This window comes from Microcebus murinus, chromosome X (assembly GCF_040939455.1).
Source record: "Microcebus murinus isolate Inina chromosome X, M.murinus_Inina_mat1.0, whole genome shotgun sequence".
Classification (NCBI taxonomy): Eukaryota; Metazoa; Chordata; class Mammalia; order Primates; family Cheirogaleidae; genus Microcebus; species Microcebus murinus.
The window spans coordinates 91,094,413-91,112,949 of NC_134136.1; the positions used below are offsets into that span (position 1 = coordinate 91,094,413).

Sequence of the window (18,537 nt, forward strand, 5' to 3'; positions counted from 1 at the left end):
CGAATACTTACTATAAGTTTAACAACTGCCACAATTTATTAGAATTCCTTCTCTGCTAAGAGCAGGATTACATCAGCAAAGAGCTCTCATAGGTCCTTCTTATCTTTCTTTCTTCCTTCCCCCAGCTCTCCTCCCACTTTTATGTCCTACACCAGGAATTGATGCCATCCCCCAATTTTTATTGCTCGGTCAGAGGTCACAGCCCCTATAATTTCCTTTCTCCTACAAATAAGGTCTCCAAGCTACTGTCACTTTGCAGCTGGGAAGCTCTTCCCTTCCCTTAGGCAATGACAAATAAAATGAGTTGGGAGGTCACATTTTCATTCAGGTCCCTTAGGATGGTTAAGTCAGCAACACATTTAAGTCAAACCTCCTTTAGCCAAACAGAAAAAATGTAAAATTTTTCTTTTAAATATGTAAATCATTTTCTATGGCATCTGCTCTCATTTCCAAGGAGGCTCCTAATTCTTGCAAACGTCCCTAGTGAGAGCTTTTCTTGGCCTACATTCCTTGCCTTAACCCAGCTCATTTTCCTCCAGACTCAGTCTTAGAGTTCATTATTCCAATGAACTTACAACTATTAATATTCCCTATACATGTATGTGCAAAGAAAGTAGAAATACATGGCCTGGTGACATACCAAGTCCATAGCAGTTCTGAGGAAGGAAGGAAGGACAGAAGGAGAGAGTTTGGGGCACCTTTCCCCAAACTCTGGGTCACGCTGGTAGCCGGACCCCAAAGCAGCCTTGGTTCCTAAGGGCCTCCACCCCAACCCCCTGGAAGCCCCTGGAAGTTCAGCTTCAGCAGGCAACTCCCTCACCGTGGACCTCACGCCTGGCCTCCTGGGACAGGAGGCAGACCTGCCTGGTTCTCCCCTCCCCCTCCTCATTCCACCAAATTACTTTTTTAATTTTTACTTTAAAATAATTTCAGATATACAGAAAAGTTGCAAAAATACCACAGAGAATTCTTGTATACTATTCACCCAGATTTCCTAACATGCTACTACATATGCTTTATCGTTCTCCTTGCTATAAATATGTCGTTCTTTTTTTGGAAATATTTGAGAATAACCTGCAGACGTGATGCCCCTTTACCTTGAAATAATTTTCAGTTTGTATTTCCTAAAAACAAGGATATTTCCCTACCAAACCATAGTGTACTTATAAAAATTATGAAACTAACATCAACACAATACTGTTATCTATGTACAGATATTCGAATTATGTCAATTGTCTGAGTAATGCTTTTTATGGAAAAAGGACAAACAAATTTCTAGGCCAGGATCCAATGTAGGATCACACGCTGCACTTAGTTGTCATGTCTAACCTTCTTTCATCTGAAATACTTCTTCAGTCTTTCTTTCATTAAAAACACTGACCAGTTATTTTATAGAATGCTCCTCAGTTTGGGTTTGTTTGATGTTTCCTCATCATTGGACCAAAGTGTTTGCTAATTTTTTTTCCTCTCAGAGTCAGAGAAGAATTTTCATTTATTTTCAATGAGATAATCATGGGGATGTGGGGATTGCAGGTGTTAATATGGGGAAAATTCTTAGAGCAGTTTCTAGCAAACAGGAGGCATTTAATAAAAGTTAGCTGTGATGATCATTATTACTATAGGATGATTCAGTGAATTGAACTCCTGAAAATGTTTATGACATCCCATCAGCGGTTTTTGCCATTTTTTCCCTCTTTCCAAAAACCATATTTTTAAAAATTGCAATTGTACCTCGCCACACATGAAAACTAGTTCCATCAAAGGATATAAAATTTTAGTTAGACAGTAGAAATAAATTCAAGAAATCTATTGTACAACATGGTGACTATAGTTAATAACAATGTATTATATTCTTGAAATATGCTAAGAGAGTGGATGTTAAGTGTTCTTATCACAAAAATGACAACTATGTGAGGTAATGCCTATGTTAATTAGCTAGATGTAGTCAATCCACAATATATATGTACTTCAAAACATATTGTATACTATAAATACATAATTTTATCTGTCAATTGAAAAAAATAATAATAAGAGAAAAACAATTCCAGGTGGAATAAATATACCAATATGAAAGGCAAAACAACAAAGCACCTACAATAGAACATTTTTTATGATCTTGGGCTAGGGAAAGATTATTAAAGAAGCCACAGAAAGCACTAATCATTAAGGAACAAATTGATGCATGTAAGAAATTTTTATTAAAATGTAGAAAAACATAATAGTATAAAAGAGTGAAAAACAAAGCAAAAGGGAGAAGATATTTCTTGTTTTTTTAATTAAAATTTTTATTTTAACATATTTTATTACATTTTTTTCTTTTATTATTTTCTACTCACATGGTCTGGAATGGAAAGGGAGAAGATATTTGCAACACAAATAACTGACAATGACTAGTATGCAGAATATATAAAAAGCTCTTACAAATTAATATGAAAAAGACAACCCATCCAAAGGAAAATAATATAAAACTTCTTGCTGGCTAATTTTATATTTCAGGCTCTGGTTCAAATTAATCACTGCTCTAAAGACTTATTGATTTACATTCATAACTATTATATATATATTCTAAGTATGAAGAGAACTGTGACTGAATATTCTAATGTACTACTGGCAAATAGAGAGCTCTGCAAAAAACTACCCATGAATTAAATCACATATTTGGTGTAGTGAACAAAATCAGCTTTTGCTCTCTCTACGAAAACATCCCAAAATCTAACATTCTACACAACTCATTCATGTATGGGGCATTCTCCTTAAAAGTAAGAGAATGACTATGAAAAGACATCTAGGCAGGAAGTCTGAGGAAAACTCACCATGGGTTTTTCTAGGCTTACTCAAATCACTACTTGTTTTTGAGTCATTGACCATAAGGAAAAATGTGTGGTACTTTCAACCAAGATCATAAATGTGGTGGTAGACTCCAAGACATCCACATGACCCTGCTTCCTGGTATTGCCCGGTGCAATCCCCTCTCTCTGAATGTGGGCTGTGCTTAGTGGCTTGCTTCTAACCAGGAGAATACAGCAATAGTGAGAGGATGTCACTTCTGAGATTAGGTTACATAAAGACTCTGGCTTCCATCTTGTTCATCCTCTTTACTCTCTCATTTGCAACTCTGATGAAGCCAGTGGCCATGTTGTGAGCTGTCCTACGTAGAGATCCACATGGCAAGGAACAGAGAGCAGACTCTAGCCAACAATCCCCAAGAAACTGAATGCTGCTAACAACCATGTAAGTATGAGCTTGGAAGCACATCCTTCCCAATAGAGCCTTGGGATGACTGCAGCCCTAGCTGACACCTTGATCACAGCCTTGTAATGGTCCTGGAGCCAGAAGACACAGCTAAGTTGTGAGACACTGTGAGATAATACATGTTGTTTTAAGGCATTAGGTTTTGGGGCAATATGTAGCATATAGAAAATTAATACTATAAGACTTATTTAATATACACTAATGTGACTCTCTAAGTAATGACTGTATGAGTGGCATTAAAATCTACTTTCTAATTGAGAAAGATGCAGCTTCTTTCCTTTTTTCCCTTTGAAAGTAAACACAGAAGCAAAAATATTATGGGCAATATTTAAGAGGGTGTATTAGTTTTCTATTGCTGCTGTAACAAATGATCCCAAAATTTAGTGCCTTAAAACAATAAAAATGTGTTATCTTGTAGTTCTGGAGGTCAGAGTCCAAAAATGGGCCTCATGGGTCTAAAATCAGGGTGTCATCAGGACTGTGTTCATTCTGGAGGCTCTGGGAGAGAGAGTCTTTCCTTGCCTTTTTTAGCTTCTAGAGGCTGCCCCTAGTCTTTGGCTTGTGGTCCCTTCCATTTTCAAAACCAGCAATCACATCTCTCTGACCTCTGCTTCTATTGTCACACTCTGACTTCCCTGTCTTCTTTCACTAATACAGACGCCTGTGCTAACACTGGGCCCACCTAGATTATCTGGGCTAATCTCCCCATCTCAAGAGTCTTCATTTATTCACATTTTCAAAATCCCTTTTGCCATGTAACATAACATATTCACAGGTTCTGGGAATTAATGCATGAACATCTTTGAGGTATATTATTCTGCCTACCACAGAGGGGTAGACTACATGTTCTCTAAAGAAATCATGCTTACTGATCATACATACTGTAAAGAAAAGTTACAAGGTAAAGAAAGCAAAAAAGCTCACAAAATCAAGTTTTTCCCATATTATAACATTTCTCCATTTTCAACATTCCAGAACATGCTTTTCAGTATCTAGAAGCAAAGGTGCTGTAAAGGAGGATGGGGAAAATGAACAAGGTGGCTGTTGAGAACCAAACTGTGATACCATCAGTCAGAAGACAAGGGGGACATAAGGACCAGAAGGCATAGATTTCTTGGAAAAGATTGACATTTTCCTAGAAATACAGATTTATGTCCTTCACAATGAATGATAACAAACAGTGTTATCTGTAAATCAGTTTACAGCAAGGAAAATCAGATTGCTTTGTAAAAGATGGTAAAAGTCACCGCAAAAAAAAAAGAAAAAAAATCTACTTATTCTTATTTTAGCCAAAAGTTAATATGAAAAACGTGTGGCCAATGTGAAAGGAATCTGGTACTGTCAGAGACTCAACAAATTGGATTCTTTTTAAGTGATGCACTGTCCAGCTCAATGCCTGATATCAACAGCCTTCCAAATCATCACTGCATGAAACATCTGTTTTCTGGGAGATTAGCACAACCCAGCAGAAACGTGCTTAGCCCTAAGGAAATAAAGAGATGGTAAAAATCGATTCTAATACTATTTATGGGAAGGAATTCAGATAAAACCTGGTCTGATTCATGAGAAATGTTTCTAGTCTCCCTTAACTGAATTTGCCTTGGGACATATGTAATTTCCCAGTATTGGGGATGAGATGGTAGCAGTGTATGCTTCTCTTTCTATCCAATTAGTCTGGTAATGATACAACCAAGTCAACATTAAATTAGTGAGACTGCAAAGCATATGCCAAAAGCCAAACATAACCCAGACATCCATGTCAAATCCCTTTACCATGAGTAACAAAACAATCAAAATATTATAAACAAAACATGTCCAGCACCCGGCCAATGGCTCATACATTTCATAGAATATTTGATGCAACAAAGGACCCAAACAAAATGAATTTAGACAGTCCTTGGAGTTTATGATGGAGTTTGACCTGGAAGGGTGATTAAGAAAAAGACAAAGGGTGACCTTGATTTCAATGACTTCATAATAAAATTTACACAGCATAATTTTACCATCCAGTATGTCTGATTACAGGCAGCCAGGACTATCAGATCTGTAAATAATAAGTACTTTGTAATACTTGAATTAATTGTTTGTTTGGCACTAGACAAGGAAGTATCAAACTTTGGATTTGTCAACGAATGCAGTGGAAGTATAGATGAGTATGAGTGTGAGAGTGTGTGTGCGTTAGAGAGAGAGGGGGGAGAGAGAGAGAGAAAGGAGGGAGGGGGCAGGAGGGAGAGAGAGACTGAGGAAGAGAGAGCAGAGTTTAACTGGAAATGATGTCTTGGAAAAGACAGGTTCTTTTGCTTCACAGCTGGGTTCATAACAGATTTGTTCTAAGTGGGTTTACAGAGACTCAATGCTAAACATGCATTTTAAGCTACTTGCTTTTGCATTCCTTCAAAAATGTTTTTGAAAACAAACAGGAAATGCCTAAATACATCATAGTAAACCCATGAGGTAGAATATCACTGTTAAAAGGAGCCATATAAGTAGATTGGGAAGGATTCCCATGAAGTATTGTTCAGTCCAATAAACAAGAGGCAAAAAGTATTTATAATGATTGCATTTTAGTAAAGCAATGACAAAATAACCTTATATGTGTATATATTTGAATACACATGTATGTCAGCATAGAAAAATAAGTATGGAGAAAAATATAGCAAGATATGATTTAAGAATCAATGTGAGATATAGCCTAGACTTGGGATACATAAGAGGAAAAGATTGCAAACTCAAGAGCAAAAGGAAAAGGCACTGCACTAAAAAGCTAAAGCACATGCACACTCACACGTATTGTTCTAAAAATGATGCATAGTGTAGGCAGATATTTAAGTAAATGAATCTAAATTTTTTTCTGTACTTAAAAACAGAATGAAACCCCAAATTAGTAAAAGGACAGAAATTACGAAGGTCAGAGGACAAAAAAATGATATTGAGACTAAAAATCAATACAGAAGATCACAAAATGAAAAGTTGGTTTTTTGAAAAGACAAACAAAATTGAAAAACCTTTACCTAGTCTAATAAAAAAAGAAAGACCCAAATAAATAAAATAAGAAATAAAAAGAAGATATAACTGAGACCACAGAAATACAAAAAATCATTACAGACTATTATGAAAAACTATATGCCAACAAATTGGAAAACCTAGAAGAAATGGATAAATTTCTGGACACATACAACCTACCAAGATTGAATCATGAAGAAACAGAAAACCTCAACAAACCAATAATATGTGATAAGGTCAAAGCCATAATAAAAGGTCTCCCAGCAAAGAAAAGCCCAGGACCTGGTGGATTCACTGCTGAATTCTGCTCAATATCTCTATCATTAGGGAAATGCAAATCAAAACTACAATGAGATATCGCCTAACTCCAGTGAGAATGGCCTCTATCAAAAAGTCCCAAAATAACAACATCCACGCTGGTGTGGATGCGGAGAGATTGGAACACTCTTACACTGTTGGTGGGACTGCAAATTAGTACAACCCCTGTGGAAAGTAATTTGGAGATACCTCAAAGAACTGAAAATAGAAATACCATTTGTGTCAGCAATCCCACTACCAGGCATCTATCCAAAGGAAAAAAAGGTATTCTCTAATAAAGACATCTGCACTTCAATGTTTATAGCAGCACAATTCACAATTTCAAAGATATGGAAACAACCCAAATGCCCATCAATACATGAGTGGATTTATAAAATGTGGTGTATATACCATGGAGTATTACTCAAGTACAAAAAACAATGGTGAACTAGCACCTCTTGTATTTTCCTGGACAGAGCTTGAGCCCATCCTTTGAAGTGAGGTAGCACAAGAATGGAGAAACATGCACCACATGTACTTTGCCATCAAATTGGTACTAATTGATCAACACTAAGGTGCTCACATGGTAGTAATACTTACTGGGTGCCAGTCAAGTGGGGGGCAGGGTAGGCTGGGATACACTCATAACTAATGGAAGCAGAGCACACTGTATGGGGGAAGAACACGCTTGTAGCCCTGGCTTGGGTGAGGCAAACGCATTTCATGTAACCAAAATATTTGTACCTCCCATGATATCCTGAATTTAAAAAAAATAAAGAAGATCTAATACCAATTCTACTTAAATTGTTCAGAAGACTTGAAACGAGGGAGTACTTTCAAACTCATTCAATGAGACTAACATTGTCCTGATACCAAAACCAGACAAGGACACAACAAAAAAAGAATACTACCGGCCAATATTACTGATGAACGTAGACACAAAAATCCTCAACAAAATATTAGCAAACAATTCAATAACACATTAAAAAAATCATTTACACCATACTGATTAGACTTTTACAAAGTATATTACTGCATTAAATTATCACATGTGCCCCGAAAATATGTACCTCTTACATCAATGAAAGATAAAATTAGTTTAAAAACAATTTGAACTAAAATTATTTTTAAAAATAGCCAGAATGAAAAAACAAAGAACAAAATAATGGGTTCAAAGTTGATGCCTAATGACCTTGGGTATAGCTATTTTTAAAAATAAAATTGACCTTAAATACTTGGGAATTTTCTAATTATTCTTTAAGTTCAAACATCAACCTAAAGGTAATAAACACTTCCATAACAATACCTATATCAAGCAAAACCTGTATCTCAATCAAGTATGCACTTGTTTTTGAGTAACACAGGTCTGAATTTGCCTCCAGGAATACTGTGAGTCAACAGGGGCTGGAAAGTCAGAAGACCGGTATATTTTACTCATCCTAGCTGGGACAGTAAGTCTTTATGTGGCCTTGAGCAAGTGACTAATTTGTTGGGCCTTAGTGTCCACACCTGTAAATTGAGGGATGTGGCTCAGAGGGGCCAACTTTAACATTCTATGAATTCCTCCTGATTTTCTTAACTTGAAAGACCCCAGTAGTATTCATTAATTTAAACATAATTAAACATAAACAAAGTTCATAGAACTTTGTGCTGAGTTTCAGAAACAAGCACATTCTAGAGAAAACAGCTCCTTGTTTTGTTTTTTTGTTATTGTTTATTTTTTGTTTTTCTGACATGGTTACTAAACCCCAGAACCCATCATACCTTTAGGAATAGGCTGGGAATGTTTTGCTCCTGGGTCCAATTTGAAGTCCAAATATAAGGTTGGTGTGCGAGTGTAAACCTTGGACTGAAAAGAAAAAAAAAAGCCATCAATATTTTTCTAAGAATAAGGTTCTTCTTTACTTGAGCTGGGCCCTTTGTAATAGGCATGGGCCTGGATCCATTATATTTACAGCTCCTCCTAGGGAAGTCGTGTTAAAGCCAGGGAGGGCTGCTTCAATTCCTCTTAAGGGACATGGTTGCCCTCATTGCTTTACAATATGATTGACAAGCTAATTTCAGGATGACAAATATATCCCTATAAGCATTTCTCAAATATGGTCTGATGTCATCATTTTACTGGCCAATAGTTGCTCCAACTTTCTCACTTCCAGTCTTCCATTTGGTATGGTAGGTCGTCTCACATCTAAATATGTATTTCTTCCCCAGGACTCAAGAAAGCCATTTCCATTTCGAAATTCAAAAAAGTGTCCTCTACGTATTTTTATTTTTTCTTACTTGGCCCTCTGGCAAAAAAAAAAAAAAGGTAGTCCACCATTGCTGACTTGAAAAAAACCACAGCACCAAATATAAGAAAGGCAAATTTTTTCAGGATTTTCCATTGTAAACAGTGGCTTTGATTCCATCATAAGTTAAGCAGAGTTTGTAATTCAATATAATACCATCTCGAATCATTGGCATAGACTAGGATCCAAGGGATTAGCACTGTTACTATAAACTTTATGATGTCTCATTGTTTATCACGAAACCCCAGTGGCTCTACTCGGCTTTTTTTAACATAAAAATGCAAATGCAAATGAAAAAGCACATAACACTGAGCTTGGTAAGGATGTGGAGTAATTGGAATGTTCATATGCTGCTGGTGGGACTATAACTCGGTACAAACACTTGGGAGAACTTTTTGGCAGTATATAGTATGGATGAATATATGCATAACCTATGACCCAATCACTATTCCAACTCGTAGATGTATACCCAACAGAAATGTTCACCTAAAGACATGTACAAGAATCTTAATAATGAACTGTTGATAATAGGCCAAACTGGAAATAACCCAAATGTCTTTAACAATAGAATGGATAAATAAATGAAAATATACAGTGGAATACAGCAGGGAGAATGAATAAACCTAACTACATGCTACAACTTAGGTGAATCTCACAAGCCAAATATTGAGCAAATGAAGGCAGGCACAGATCATACACCATATGATTCCATTTCTATAAAGTTCAAACAAGGCCAAACTAATCTATGGTGTCAAAAGTCAGAAAAGCAGTTACCCTGGGAAGGTTAACAGTTAGAAAAAGTTACTAAGAGTGCTTCTGGGAGCTGATAATGTTCTGTTTCTTGACCTGGCTGCTGGTTTCATGGGTGTGTTCATTTGGTGAAAATTCTCTGAGCTGTACACTTGATTTGTTTACTTTTCTGTGTTTATGTTATATTTTAATAAAAAGCTTACATTCATTAGCAACAAGCATTTGTAAGTAGACAGAAATTATACTTTTATCAAGAATAGTAAATTATTCTGGGCTCTGGTGTAATTTTGCGGAGAATAATTATGTAAGTTCCATGGGGACATGAACTTTTCTGGCCTTTTTTCACACTAAATCTCCAGGGCTAATCAACTGTGTCTGTAACACAGTAGGTGCTTAATAAATATTTATCAAATGATGCTTCATGATAGAAAATCCCACATATAATAATACATTTATTGGCAGTATACATATGGTGCTCATCAACATCCTTACCTACCTGTAAGAGAGGTAATACCTCTCTTCAGGACAGGTGAATTTGGTATGGTCCAAGCATATGTACATTAAATTTTGGAATAGAGAATTATAAATAATGTTGACCATCTAAAGATTTTTGCCTTTCCTGTGAATGTTTGCTATTGAAGCTTTGGGGTTTGAAATGGTCTGGAAGCTAGTTTTGCATGGCTGAGAAGGTCAAGTGGTATTAAGATAGCTTCAAAGACTGGAAAAGCAAATTCCCCTGTGCATACATAAATGAAACCAGAAAGACCTGTGACATCAAGGGCAACCTGAGGCCAAAGATTCACAATCAATCTGAAGAACTTGAAACATACATAAAAGAAGGGCAGCACACAAGGGACATAGGATCTGGTTGTCTAGGATCATTAGGTGTGTAAGGCACCATCTGGAAGGGGATTGGTTTTGTCTGATGAAGACTTCTAAAATTACCTCTGAAAAGATCAAGGGTGAATGACTTCTCTGCTTGGGCAATATTTTGCTCTCAGACAAAGGGTCCCTGTTTGGTTTAAGCATCTTTCTCAACCTCTGCCACAGTGGCAGATGCAATATTCCTTCCTACAGGGAAGAGATTAATCACAAGATGTTTTTGGTTTAATTTTTATCAGTATCCTCCTAGAATCTAGTCCTAAAATGAATCTTTAACTGAAAACTAGAAGTCTTTGATGCTAGTATTGCTTTTCCCACTGACCAGTAAAGCACTTATCTTCTTCTGGGTTTGGTTCACTCATCTGAAAACCTTGTAGGGGACTGACTGATGTTTAAGTCTATTTCTAGTTCTGAAATTCTGAGTCAGGAGCATAATGTTTGCCTCCACATTCTAATTTTTTTAAATTTCTTTCTGATTTCTCAGACTAGACTGTAGAGAAGTGAGAATGTGGCTGGCGTGAGGAAGGGCAGCCAGTGTTAGGGAAGATAGTTGGGGGCCTCTGGTTAACTGGCTCCCTTCTTGCCCTCAACTTGCATCTGCCCTCCTGCCTGGCCCCTTTTCTTCTTTCTTCTCTGCCTCTACCTACTCAACCTAATCCATATTGTCTCCCGAATAGTAATCTATGTCTCTAAGACAGCAGCTACATGGACACACGCATATGTGCACATGCATACACACATACAAACACACAGAGTAGTCTATATTCATTTATCTAGTCATTGAAAAAATTTTTAAACAGAAACAAATGAGACTGGGAGGCCAAGGGGGGAGGATTGCTCAAGGTCAGGAGTTCAAAACCAGCTTGAGCAAGAGCGAGATCCCATCTCTACTAAAAATAGAAAGAAATTAATTGGCCAACTAATATATATGGAAAAAAAATTTTAGCCAGGCATGGTGGCACATGCCTGAGGTCCCAGCTACTTGGGAGGCTGAGGCAGGAGGATCGCTTGAGCCCAGGAGTTTGAGGTTGCTGTGAGCTAGGCTGACGCCATGGCACTCTAGCCCAGGGAACAGAGTAAGACTCTGTCTCAAAAAAAAAAAAAAAAGAAACAAATGAGAGACTTCATAAAGCCACAAATATACCCTTGTCTTACCATGTAAAAAAGGCTAAAAGAAAAATTTTAATTCATTTGGGAGGCGTTTTTCACAACATCTATAATCTAAAATAGAATTCCAATTCTAGTATTTTTTTCATATTAACAATTAGATCATTGAGGGTTTCAATGTAATACTTCTTGAATAATCAACTACCCCAAATATCCCAAAATGCAATGTGTATTATTCTATTTTAATTAATATATAACAAGATAAAACTCCATTTGGAAGGTGTTCCCATGAGTGTGTATGTAAGTGTCTGTATGTACACATACACACACAAACTTCTGAAAAGCAGGTAGGTTTTGTTTTTTAATTTTGCTCTTCCGTGGTAACTCTGTTGAAATAGTAAGTGTAAATTATGTTTATTCAACTCAAAGATGATAGTGCCAGCTTTGAATATACTTTGAGCAAACCTGGATTTAGTTTTTCTATTACACGCACTGCTGAGTTTCACCTGTAAAGAAATATCACCATTAGCCACATTTTTTCCTGTGTTCTGTTTTGTTTATTTTTATGTACAGTGTTAAACTATTAATACAGCTTCAAAATGGAATGAATGTTTAATTAAATCATTCTTTTCTGATTAAAACGTAGTTATCAATATACCTATTTCCACAGGATTAAAATAAATTGGTCTATGACAAACTAAAAGAAAACATTCTTCTATAAATCTGTTTCAGCATGGACAGAACTAGTGTAATTGGTTTTTTATTTTTTTCCTTTTCTCTGTTTTGGTTCTGATTAATAATGCTTGCAGGTACTAAGATCTCTTCGTCTTTCTTCTTTCTTCTCATTTCATAATTCTCTGTTGAAAACTATTTAGGAAACTTTCCATAAAGGTTTTAGCCTATATTTGAAAAGCCTAACGGCTTAAAATTGTATGGCTCATACATCATGCAGGGAAAGCTTCTAGAAGGTAAGTAATGTAACTCTTCATAAGAAGTTAAGGGTAAATTTTGGCTAACTTGTAACAACAGGGGTGCTACCAAACCCAGGAAAACATTATCTCTCTTTCTCTATAAATATGTCAGAACCAAACACTTAATGAGTCTCACACACTACTCCAATAATGACCACAAAACAAAGACTTCCCACTTACCCTGGCTTTTGGTATGATACCCTTGTCAAGCTGGCTTCCTTCCTCTGCTTTTATTCATAAATGTGATCTTAATTAGGAGATGAAATTACTTCCACATGGAAGCCATGTGGCTTAAAAACATCTTCCCACGAAAAAGAATAGCACGTGCCACGTTGCTATGTATGAGTCTGGCAAAGAAAATAATCTTGGATTTTGCCACTGTTCCTTTTGCCCATTGATTCCTGAGTGCTGCTGCTTTTACCACCATGCTGGCCTTCCTTAAAAGAAAGTGGTAGCATTTTGTGTCATATGTCAGAGCTGTAATAAATGCTTCTACATTGCTTTGGGGGAACTATTTTAAAAAATGCTTTATGATTTAGTGGTTTTTGGGAAATGCACTCCAATTTTCAATCTTATTATACTATATTGCTTAAGCAAATTGCTCTAAGTAACTGTACTAATGAGTGCTGGCCCCCAGTATCCTATAAGATAAAAAAAACAGTACTTCTACTTGTTCTAATACACTCATCCTCATGTTGGACCACCTCACTATTGTTGGACATTTTGTTTTATGGGTTTTTTTTTTTCTGCATCATTGCTAACTTTTGACAAGTATCTTTGCACATAAATCTTTGACTATATTTCTAATTTTTTCTTTCACAGTGAAATTATAGGTCTAAAGGTCTAGAGTCCCAGGGGTCCTCAAACTTTTTAAACAGGGGGCCAGTTCACTGTCCCTCAGACCGTTGGAGGGCCATTGCAGAGTGTGCTCACATTCCACACATGCGCACTGTGGGCCCAGGATGAGTCGCTGCTAAGCAGGACAGGCAGCGGCGGCAAAAACACCTGGCAAATATCCTCGGCAGGTCGCATGTGGCCCGCGGGCCATAGTTTGAGGACCCCTGGATGTGGCCAAGAGCAAATTGGTCAACATAATCATCTGATTATAAAAAGCAATTTTGCTGAAAATGTCTACTGTCAGTCATTGCTTTTTCTAGTCTTGGTAATTTTGTTACACCACAGGGCAGTTTTTCAATTCTTTATATTCTCTAAATATTGTTTTTTCCATCTAATACCCTATTGTTATAAAGTTAACATATTTCAACAAATCCCCTATTGTTGTACATTCAGATTTTTTCCTTGTCACAAATATAGAAGCAAAGGATTCACTACTGAAAAGAAAAAAAAAGTAAAAGTAAAAAAAAAAATTTTAAACCTCTGAAAAATGGACAGAAGTAAGGAAAAAAGCTTAACCTGAAAGCAAAAGTGTAAAGACATCACCTCCATAGTTCAAAAACCAGTATCTCAACAACCAATACCTAGCAGTACTTGTTTTTGAACAAATCATCCTGATCACTTGTTATACTAACTGACTTGCTTTTGTCCTAATTGTTTTTGGTCAAATCACTTAGTAACAACCTTTAAAAGTACCCATCTCATCAAAATGTTAACCATCTTATTTTTTTAATCTTAGTTAATTTAAAAAACAGAAATTGATATCTTCTTTCTCTTTAAATGTGACTATTAGTTTGGGTGATATTATTATTAATTTAACAAATAATAGTAAATATTATTAATACAAAAATAATAATAATTAGGTATATTGAGTGCTTAGTATGGCCCAGGCACTATTCTAGGTACTTCATAGGTATTAATTAGACCACTTGCATTTTTCTTTTAGTAAACTATCTGCCCATTAACCTATTTAACTTTTCATTCATTTATTAATTAATTTCCTCATTCAAAAAATATTGGTTGAGAACCTCTAATGTACTAGTCATTGGATATATTTATTAGTAAATAATGGATCTTCTCAGCCCTTGTGAAGTTTGCTTTCTAGTGAAGAAGACAATTTAACAAATTAAATATAAAATTACAAAATGTGGCATATGCTATAAAAGAAATAAACAGGGTGCAGAGAAAGAAAATAAAACGGGGGGAGTAATAGAAGGGCTCATTAGGAAGACTACATTGAAGTAGAAACTTGAATGAGAAGAGTTCAAGGTAAGAGGTTTCTGGGCAGAGAAAAGAGTATAGCATGTGAAAAGGCTGTGAGGTAGGGAAGAACTTGCAGTATTCAGGAACTGAGAGGAGAGCAATATGGCAGATACAAAGTGGCTGTTGGAGAGAATGACATGAGATGAGTTTAGAAAGTCAGGAAAGATCCAATCAAGTGTAGACCATAGTAAGGCACTTGAGATTTCTTTAAAGTACAATGAGAACACATTGAAGAATAACCAGATCCAATTTTTATCTTAAAGAGATGTCTTGAGCTACTAGGTGGAGAATGGGAGGGAGAATGGGAGCATGAATAGAAGAGAAGAGATCCCTGAAGGCTGGCTGGAGTGGGCCAGTTGGGGATGGGAAAAAAGTAGGTAGATCTGAAATATATTTTGGAGATAGAAAGGTTTTGCTGAAGGACTGGGTGAGGGGAAAAATAACGATGATCGTCATGTTTCTACTTTGAGCAGTGAGTGATGGTACCATTTATTAAGGTGGAGAAGACTGGAAGGGAAACAAGTTTTTAGTTTGTTTGTTGTCAAGATAGATGGGGATGGGAGTAACAAGACTTCAACTTTTGCTGTTTTAAATTTGACATGCCTGGGCACCACACAAATGGAGATGTCAAGTTGGCAGTTCAATATATGAATCTACATAGAACTCAGAGGGGAGGCTTGTATTGTAAATATAATTCTGGGAGTTGTCAGGCTATACATGGTATCTAAATCTATGGAATGGATAAGATCACCTAGGGAGATGGTCAATAAAAGACAAGAGGACTCAGGACTGAGATCCAGGGAACTCAGGTGTTTAAGGGTCTGGCTAAGAAAATGGTATGTACCCAAGAAAGGAAACTAAGAAGGAACAAAGAGCATCCAGAGACACAAAAAAACGTATTATCTCAGAGGCCAAAGAAAGGAGAGAGGCTGTGGAGAAAGAGGAAACAGTCAAGTCATGGAGAAGAAGAGCCAACATGGAGAAGGGACAAGAAAAGACCTCTAGTTTGGCCACATGGAAGTCAGTGGTGATTGGTTTCAGTGGACCAATGATGGTGGATGTCAGGGTGAGAGCATCAAGGAGGTAGGGAAGAGCAGATAAAATGTGCAGACAAATCTACGAAGTATGACACTGAGAGGGATCAGAGAATTGAGAGGCATGGGGCCAAGGGAGTTTGGTGCTTCTCATAAATTTATGTAAGAGGTTTTTAAAAAATAAATTAAGGCTACTAACCCTTAATAATACCTATTAAAAATCTCTCAGTTTGTTTCTGGTCTTTAATTTTATTTATGGGATTTCTGACATGGGTCAGATCTATTAGTCTTTTCCTTCCAATGCTTTTAAACTTAGAAAGTTTTTCCCCATCCAACAGTCACATAAATGTTTACCTATATTTTTCTAGTCCAAAATTGTTAACATTAAATTATTTATTTTTTCAGTTCTGTGATGTTCCAAAAAAAAAAAAAAAATTATTTATTTTATGTGGAATTCACTTTACACAAAGTGTGAGATCATGAGCTAAACTGGCTTCTTTTTATTAAATGGTTAACCAATTGTTCCAGTTGACTTCGTCTTCTTTTTCCCAATTAATGATGATCTTCCTTATCACTATAAAATTTGCACATATACATGGGCTATTTCAGGTCGATTCTCATTCTGCCAGTTATAAGGAGGAGCCTCAATGGGGCAAACCAGGTGTTTACTTCACTACCTATCTCAGAAGCCCTAACAGAGGAAGATCTACTCCATAAGGAGCTCATGTGATCATCTAGTATATCTCCCCACCTTGCTCCCACCACCTTCCCACTCTCATGGCCTGTTGGGCTTTCTTCACTGTGGAGAAAAAAATGCATCAGCACAGACCTAGTCTCTCCACCACCATACATGCTGAACCTCACTGTCATCACCCCTGTGTGGGGAACCCTATCTTCCCCTTTCCCTTTCCCTTTCCCCTTCCCCTTTCTCCTGAAGACCTTAAGGCTTTGAGGAAATGACAAATAGATTGACCATATTATTCAATGCAAACTTGCAACTATCATTGTGTAGAATAGGCTGATGCTCATCAACGAAATGATTTGCCTTCCGTCCTCAATCCAAAGCACTCTGATTTCTGAATTCTTGATTATTTTAAACAATTCTGATAAGGAGTGGGAGAGATTAGTTTCCATCCTCAGTGCCAAAGGTTATCATGAGAAGGATTAAAACCCTGTAATCATATTTTGACATATACATGAAGTGCTACTCAAAGAGGAGACAAAGAACTCTTAGGCAAAATGCCAGTGACTCTGTATAGGGTGGGAGTTAGAGAGGGCCAGAAAACACTAGTAACTTCTATCAACCAGGAAGGATTGTGGGCAGTCTTGAGCATCAAGCTGCTCAGCTGACCATGAATTTTGGACATGGTCAGATTACCCTACAATCTAGTCTCTATAGGATCCTTTTCCAAATATCCCTTTAATCAATAGTAACACTCTAGTTCCTCTCCTTCTTGTCTTTTATTTATGGGAGAGGTAGTGAGGAGAGAGGGGTTAAAGGGAAAAGGAATAAAGATGCTGACAAGACTCATGGTCCTGAAATATAACCAGAGACATGTTAGCTGTGAAACTGGACTTTGATTTCTTCACTCTTTGAGTCAGCATCCCTGCCCAAAGTTGGGTTACAGATGTTCTAATTTTTGGAAAATTAAAACCAGAGAAAGAACAAATACCTATCTCTTGTATAAATAACCCATCCATAACCCTATAAATGGCAACAGTACAATAAAACCACAAATGGCCCCCAAATATGCTAACAGGGAGCCTTCCTATCCTTTATCTCTAATCCACGGGTAATGTGTTCCAAGATTGAGTCAGCAAATCTATTAACTGATGCTAGAATATTTCTCACAGGGCTTTGTAATATTTTAAATCTCTTTTAGTTATATTTGGTATTTACTAAAATATTTTTAAGAGTTCTTGCAAGAAAGTGCATCGAGATGTAACATGGGAAACTATTTGGCAAAGATAAGATTTCCTAGAGCTCTGGGTACTGATACCTTCATGTAGATATGACCCTTCAATTTTATGATTAAAATTAATTTAGGGGAAATTTATTTATGGCCCAGGGCTTCTGCTATGTGATCGTTTGCACGACCTTCTGACACAGAGAGGCAGCAGTGTCAGCTTGTAAAGACATGTGCCTAACGGTAGCCTTTTGATGTCGAAAGAGAGATGTTGATTTTGAAGCGCCTTTCCATGAAAATGAGCTAAGGCATTTCCAAACTGGAGAGAGACACACCTAGCAAATATATGCTCAAGGACTGACTGGTATGATATGCTAGGGGTCATGTTCAAATAAAATGGGGTGAAATTCATAAAACCTTAGTTTGGGTCTAGTCTCCATCCCCAATGAGCTGTGTGACCTTGGGAAAGACTTTTTGCCTAGTTGAGTTGCAGCTTTCTCACCTACCAAGTGGTGGAGGAGAAGAGCTGATCTCTTGGGTCTATTGTGGCCTAACATTCTCATTCACATGGAAGTAGTAGAATAAAACAGAGGAGTAGGTTGTGATTGGCTTTGAAAAACATCCCATGTTTTCAAGAATTCTAGACTAATGCTGCCCAAAGAACCTTGTTCAGATCCTAATACCCCAGTGAAGCAATGGAAGAGCTGAATGAATGGAAAAGCTTCCTTTCCAACTATTATATAAATGGGCCAGAGATAGCCCCTGTATATTAAGTGAAAATGGCCCCATGTTGTTCACATCTTCACAGCAGGCTAGGATCATTAGCCCAAATCCCACTGGTACCAAATTCAAATTTTCATACACCTAATTGCTTTAAATATATTCCAAA

At 36.9% G+C, this 18,537-nt stretch overlaps 1 protein-coding gene across 2 annotated transcripts in view; it reads right to left on the reverse strand.

Annotated features, from left to right (window-relative positions):
• Positions 1-18,537, reverse strand: part of PIR (pirin) — a 95,360-nt gene that overhangs the window by 26,052 nt on the left and 50,771 nt on the right. For both annotated transcript variants that reach the window (XM_012784765.2, XM_012784767.3), the window contains exon 6: positions 8,317-8,401. In XM_012784765.2, the coding sequence (XP_012640219.2) occupies positions 8,317-8,401 (85 nt within the window). The remainder of the gene's footprint in view (positions 1-8,316; positions 8,402-18,537) is intronic.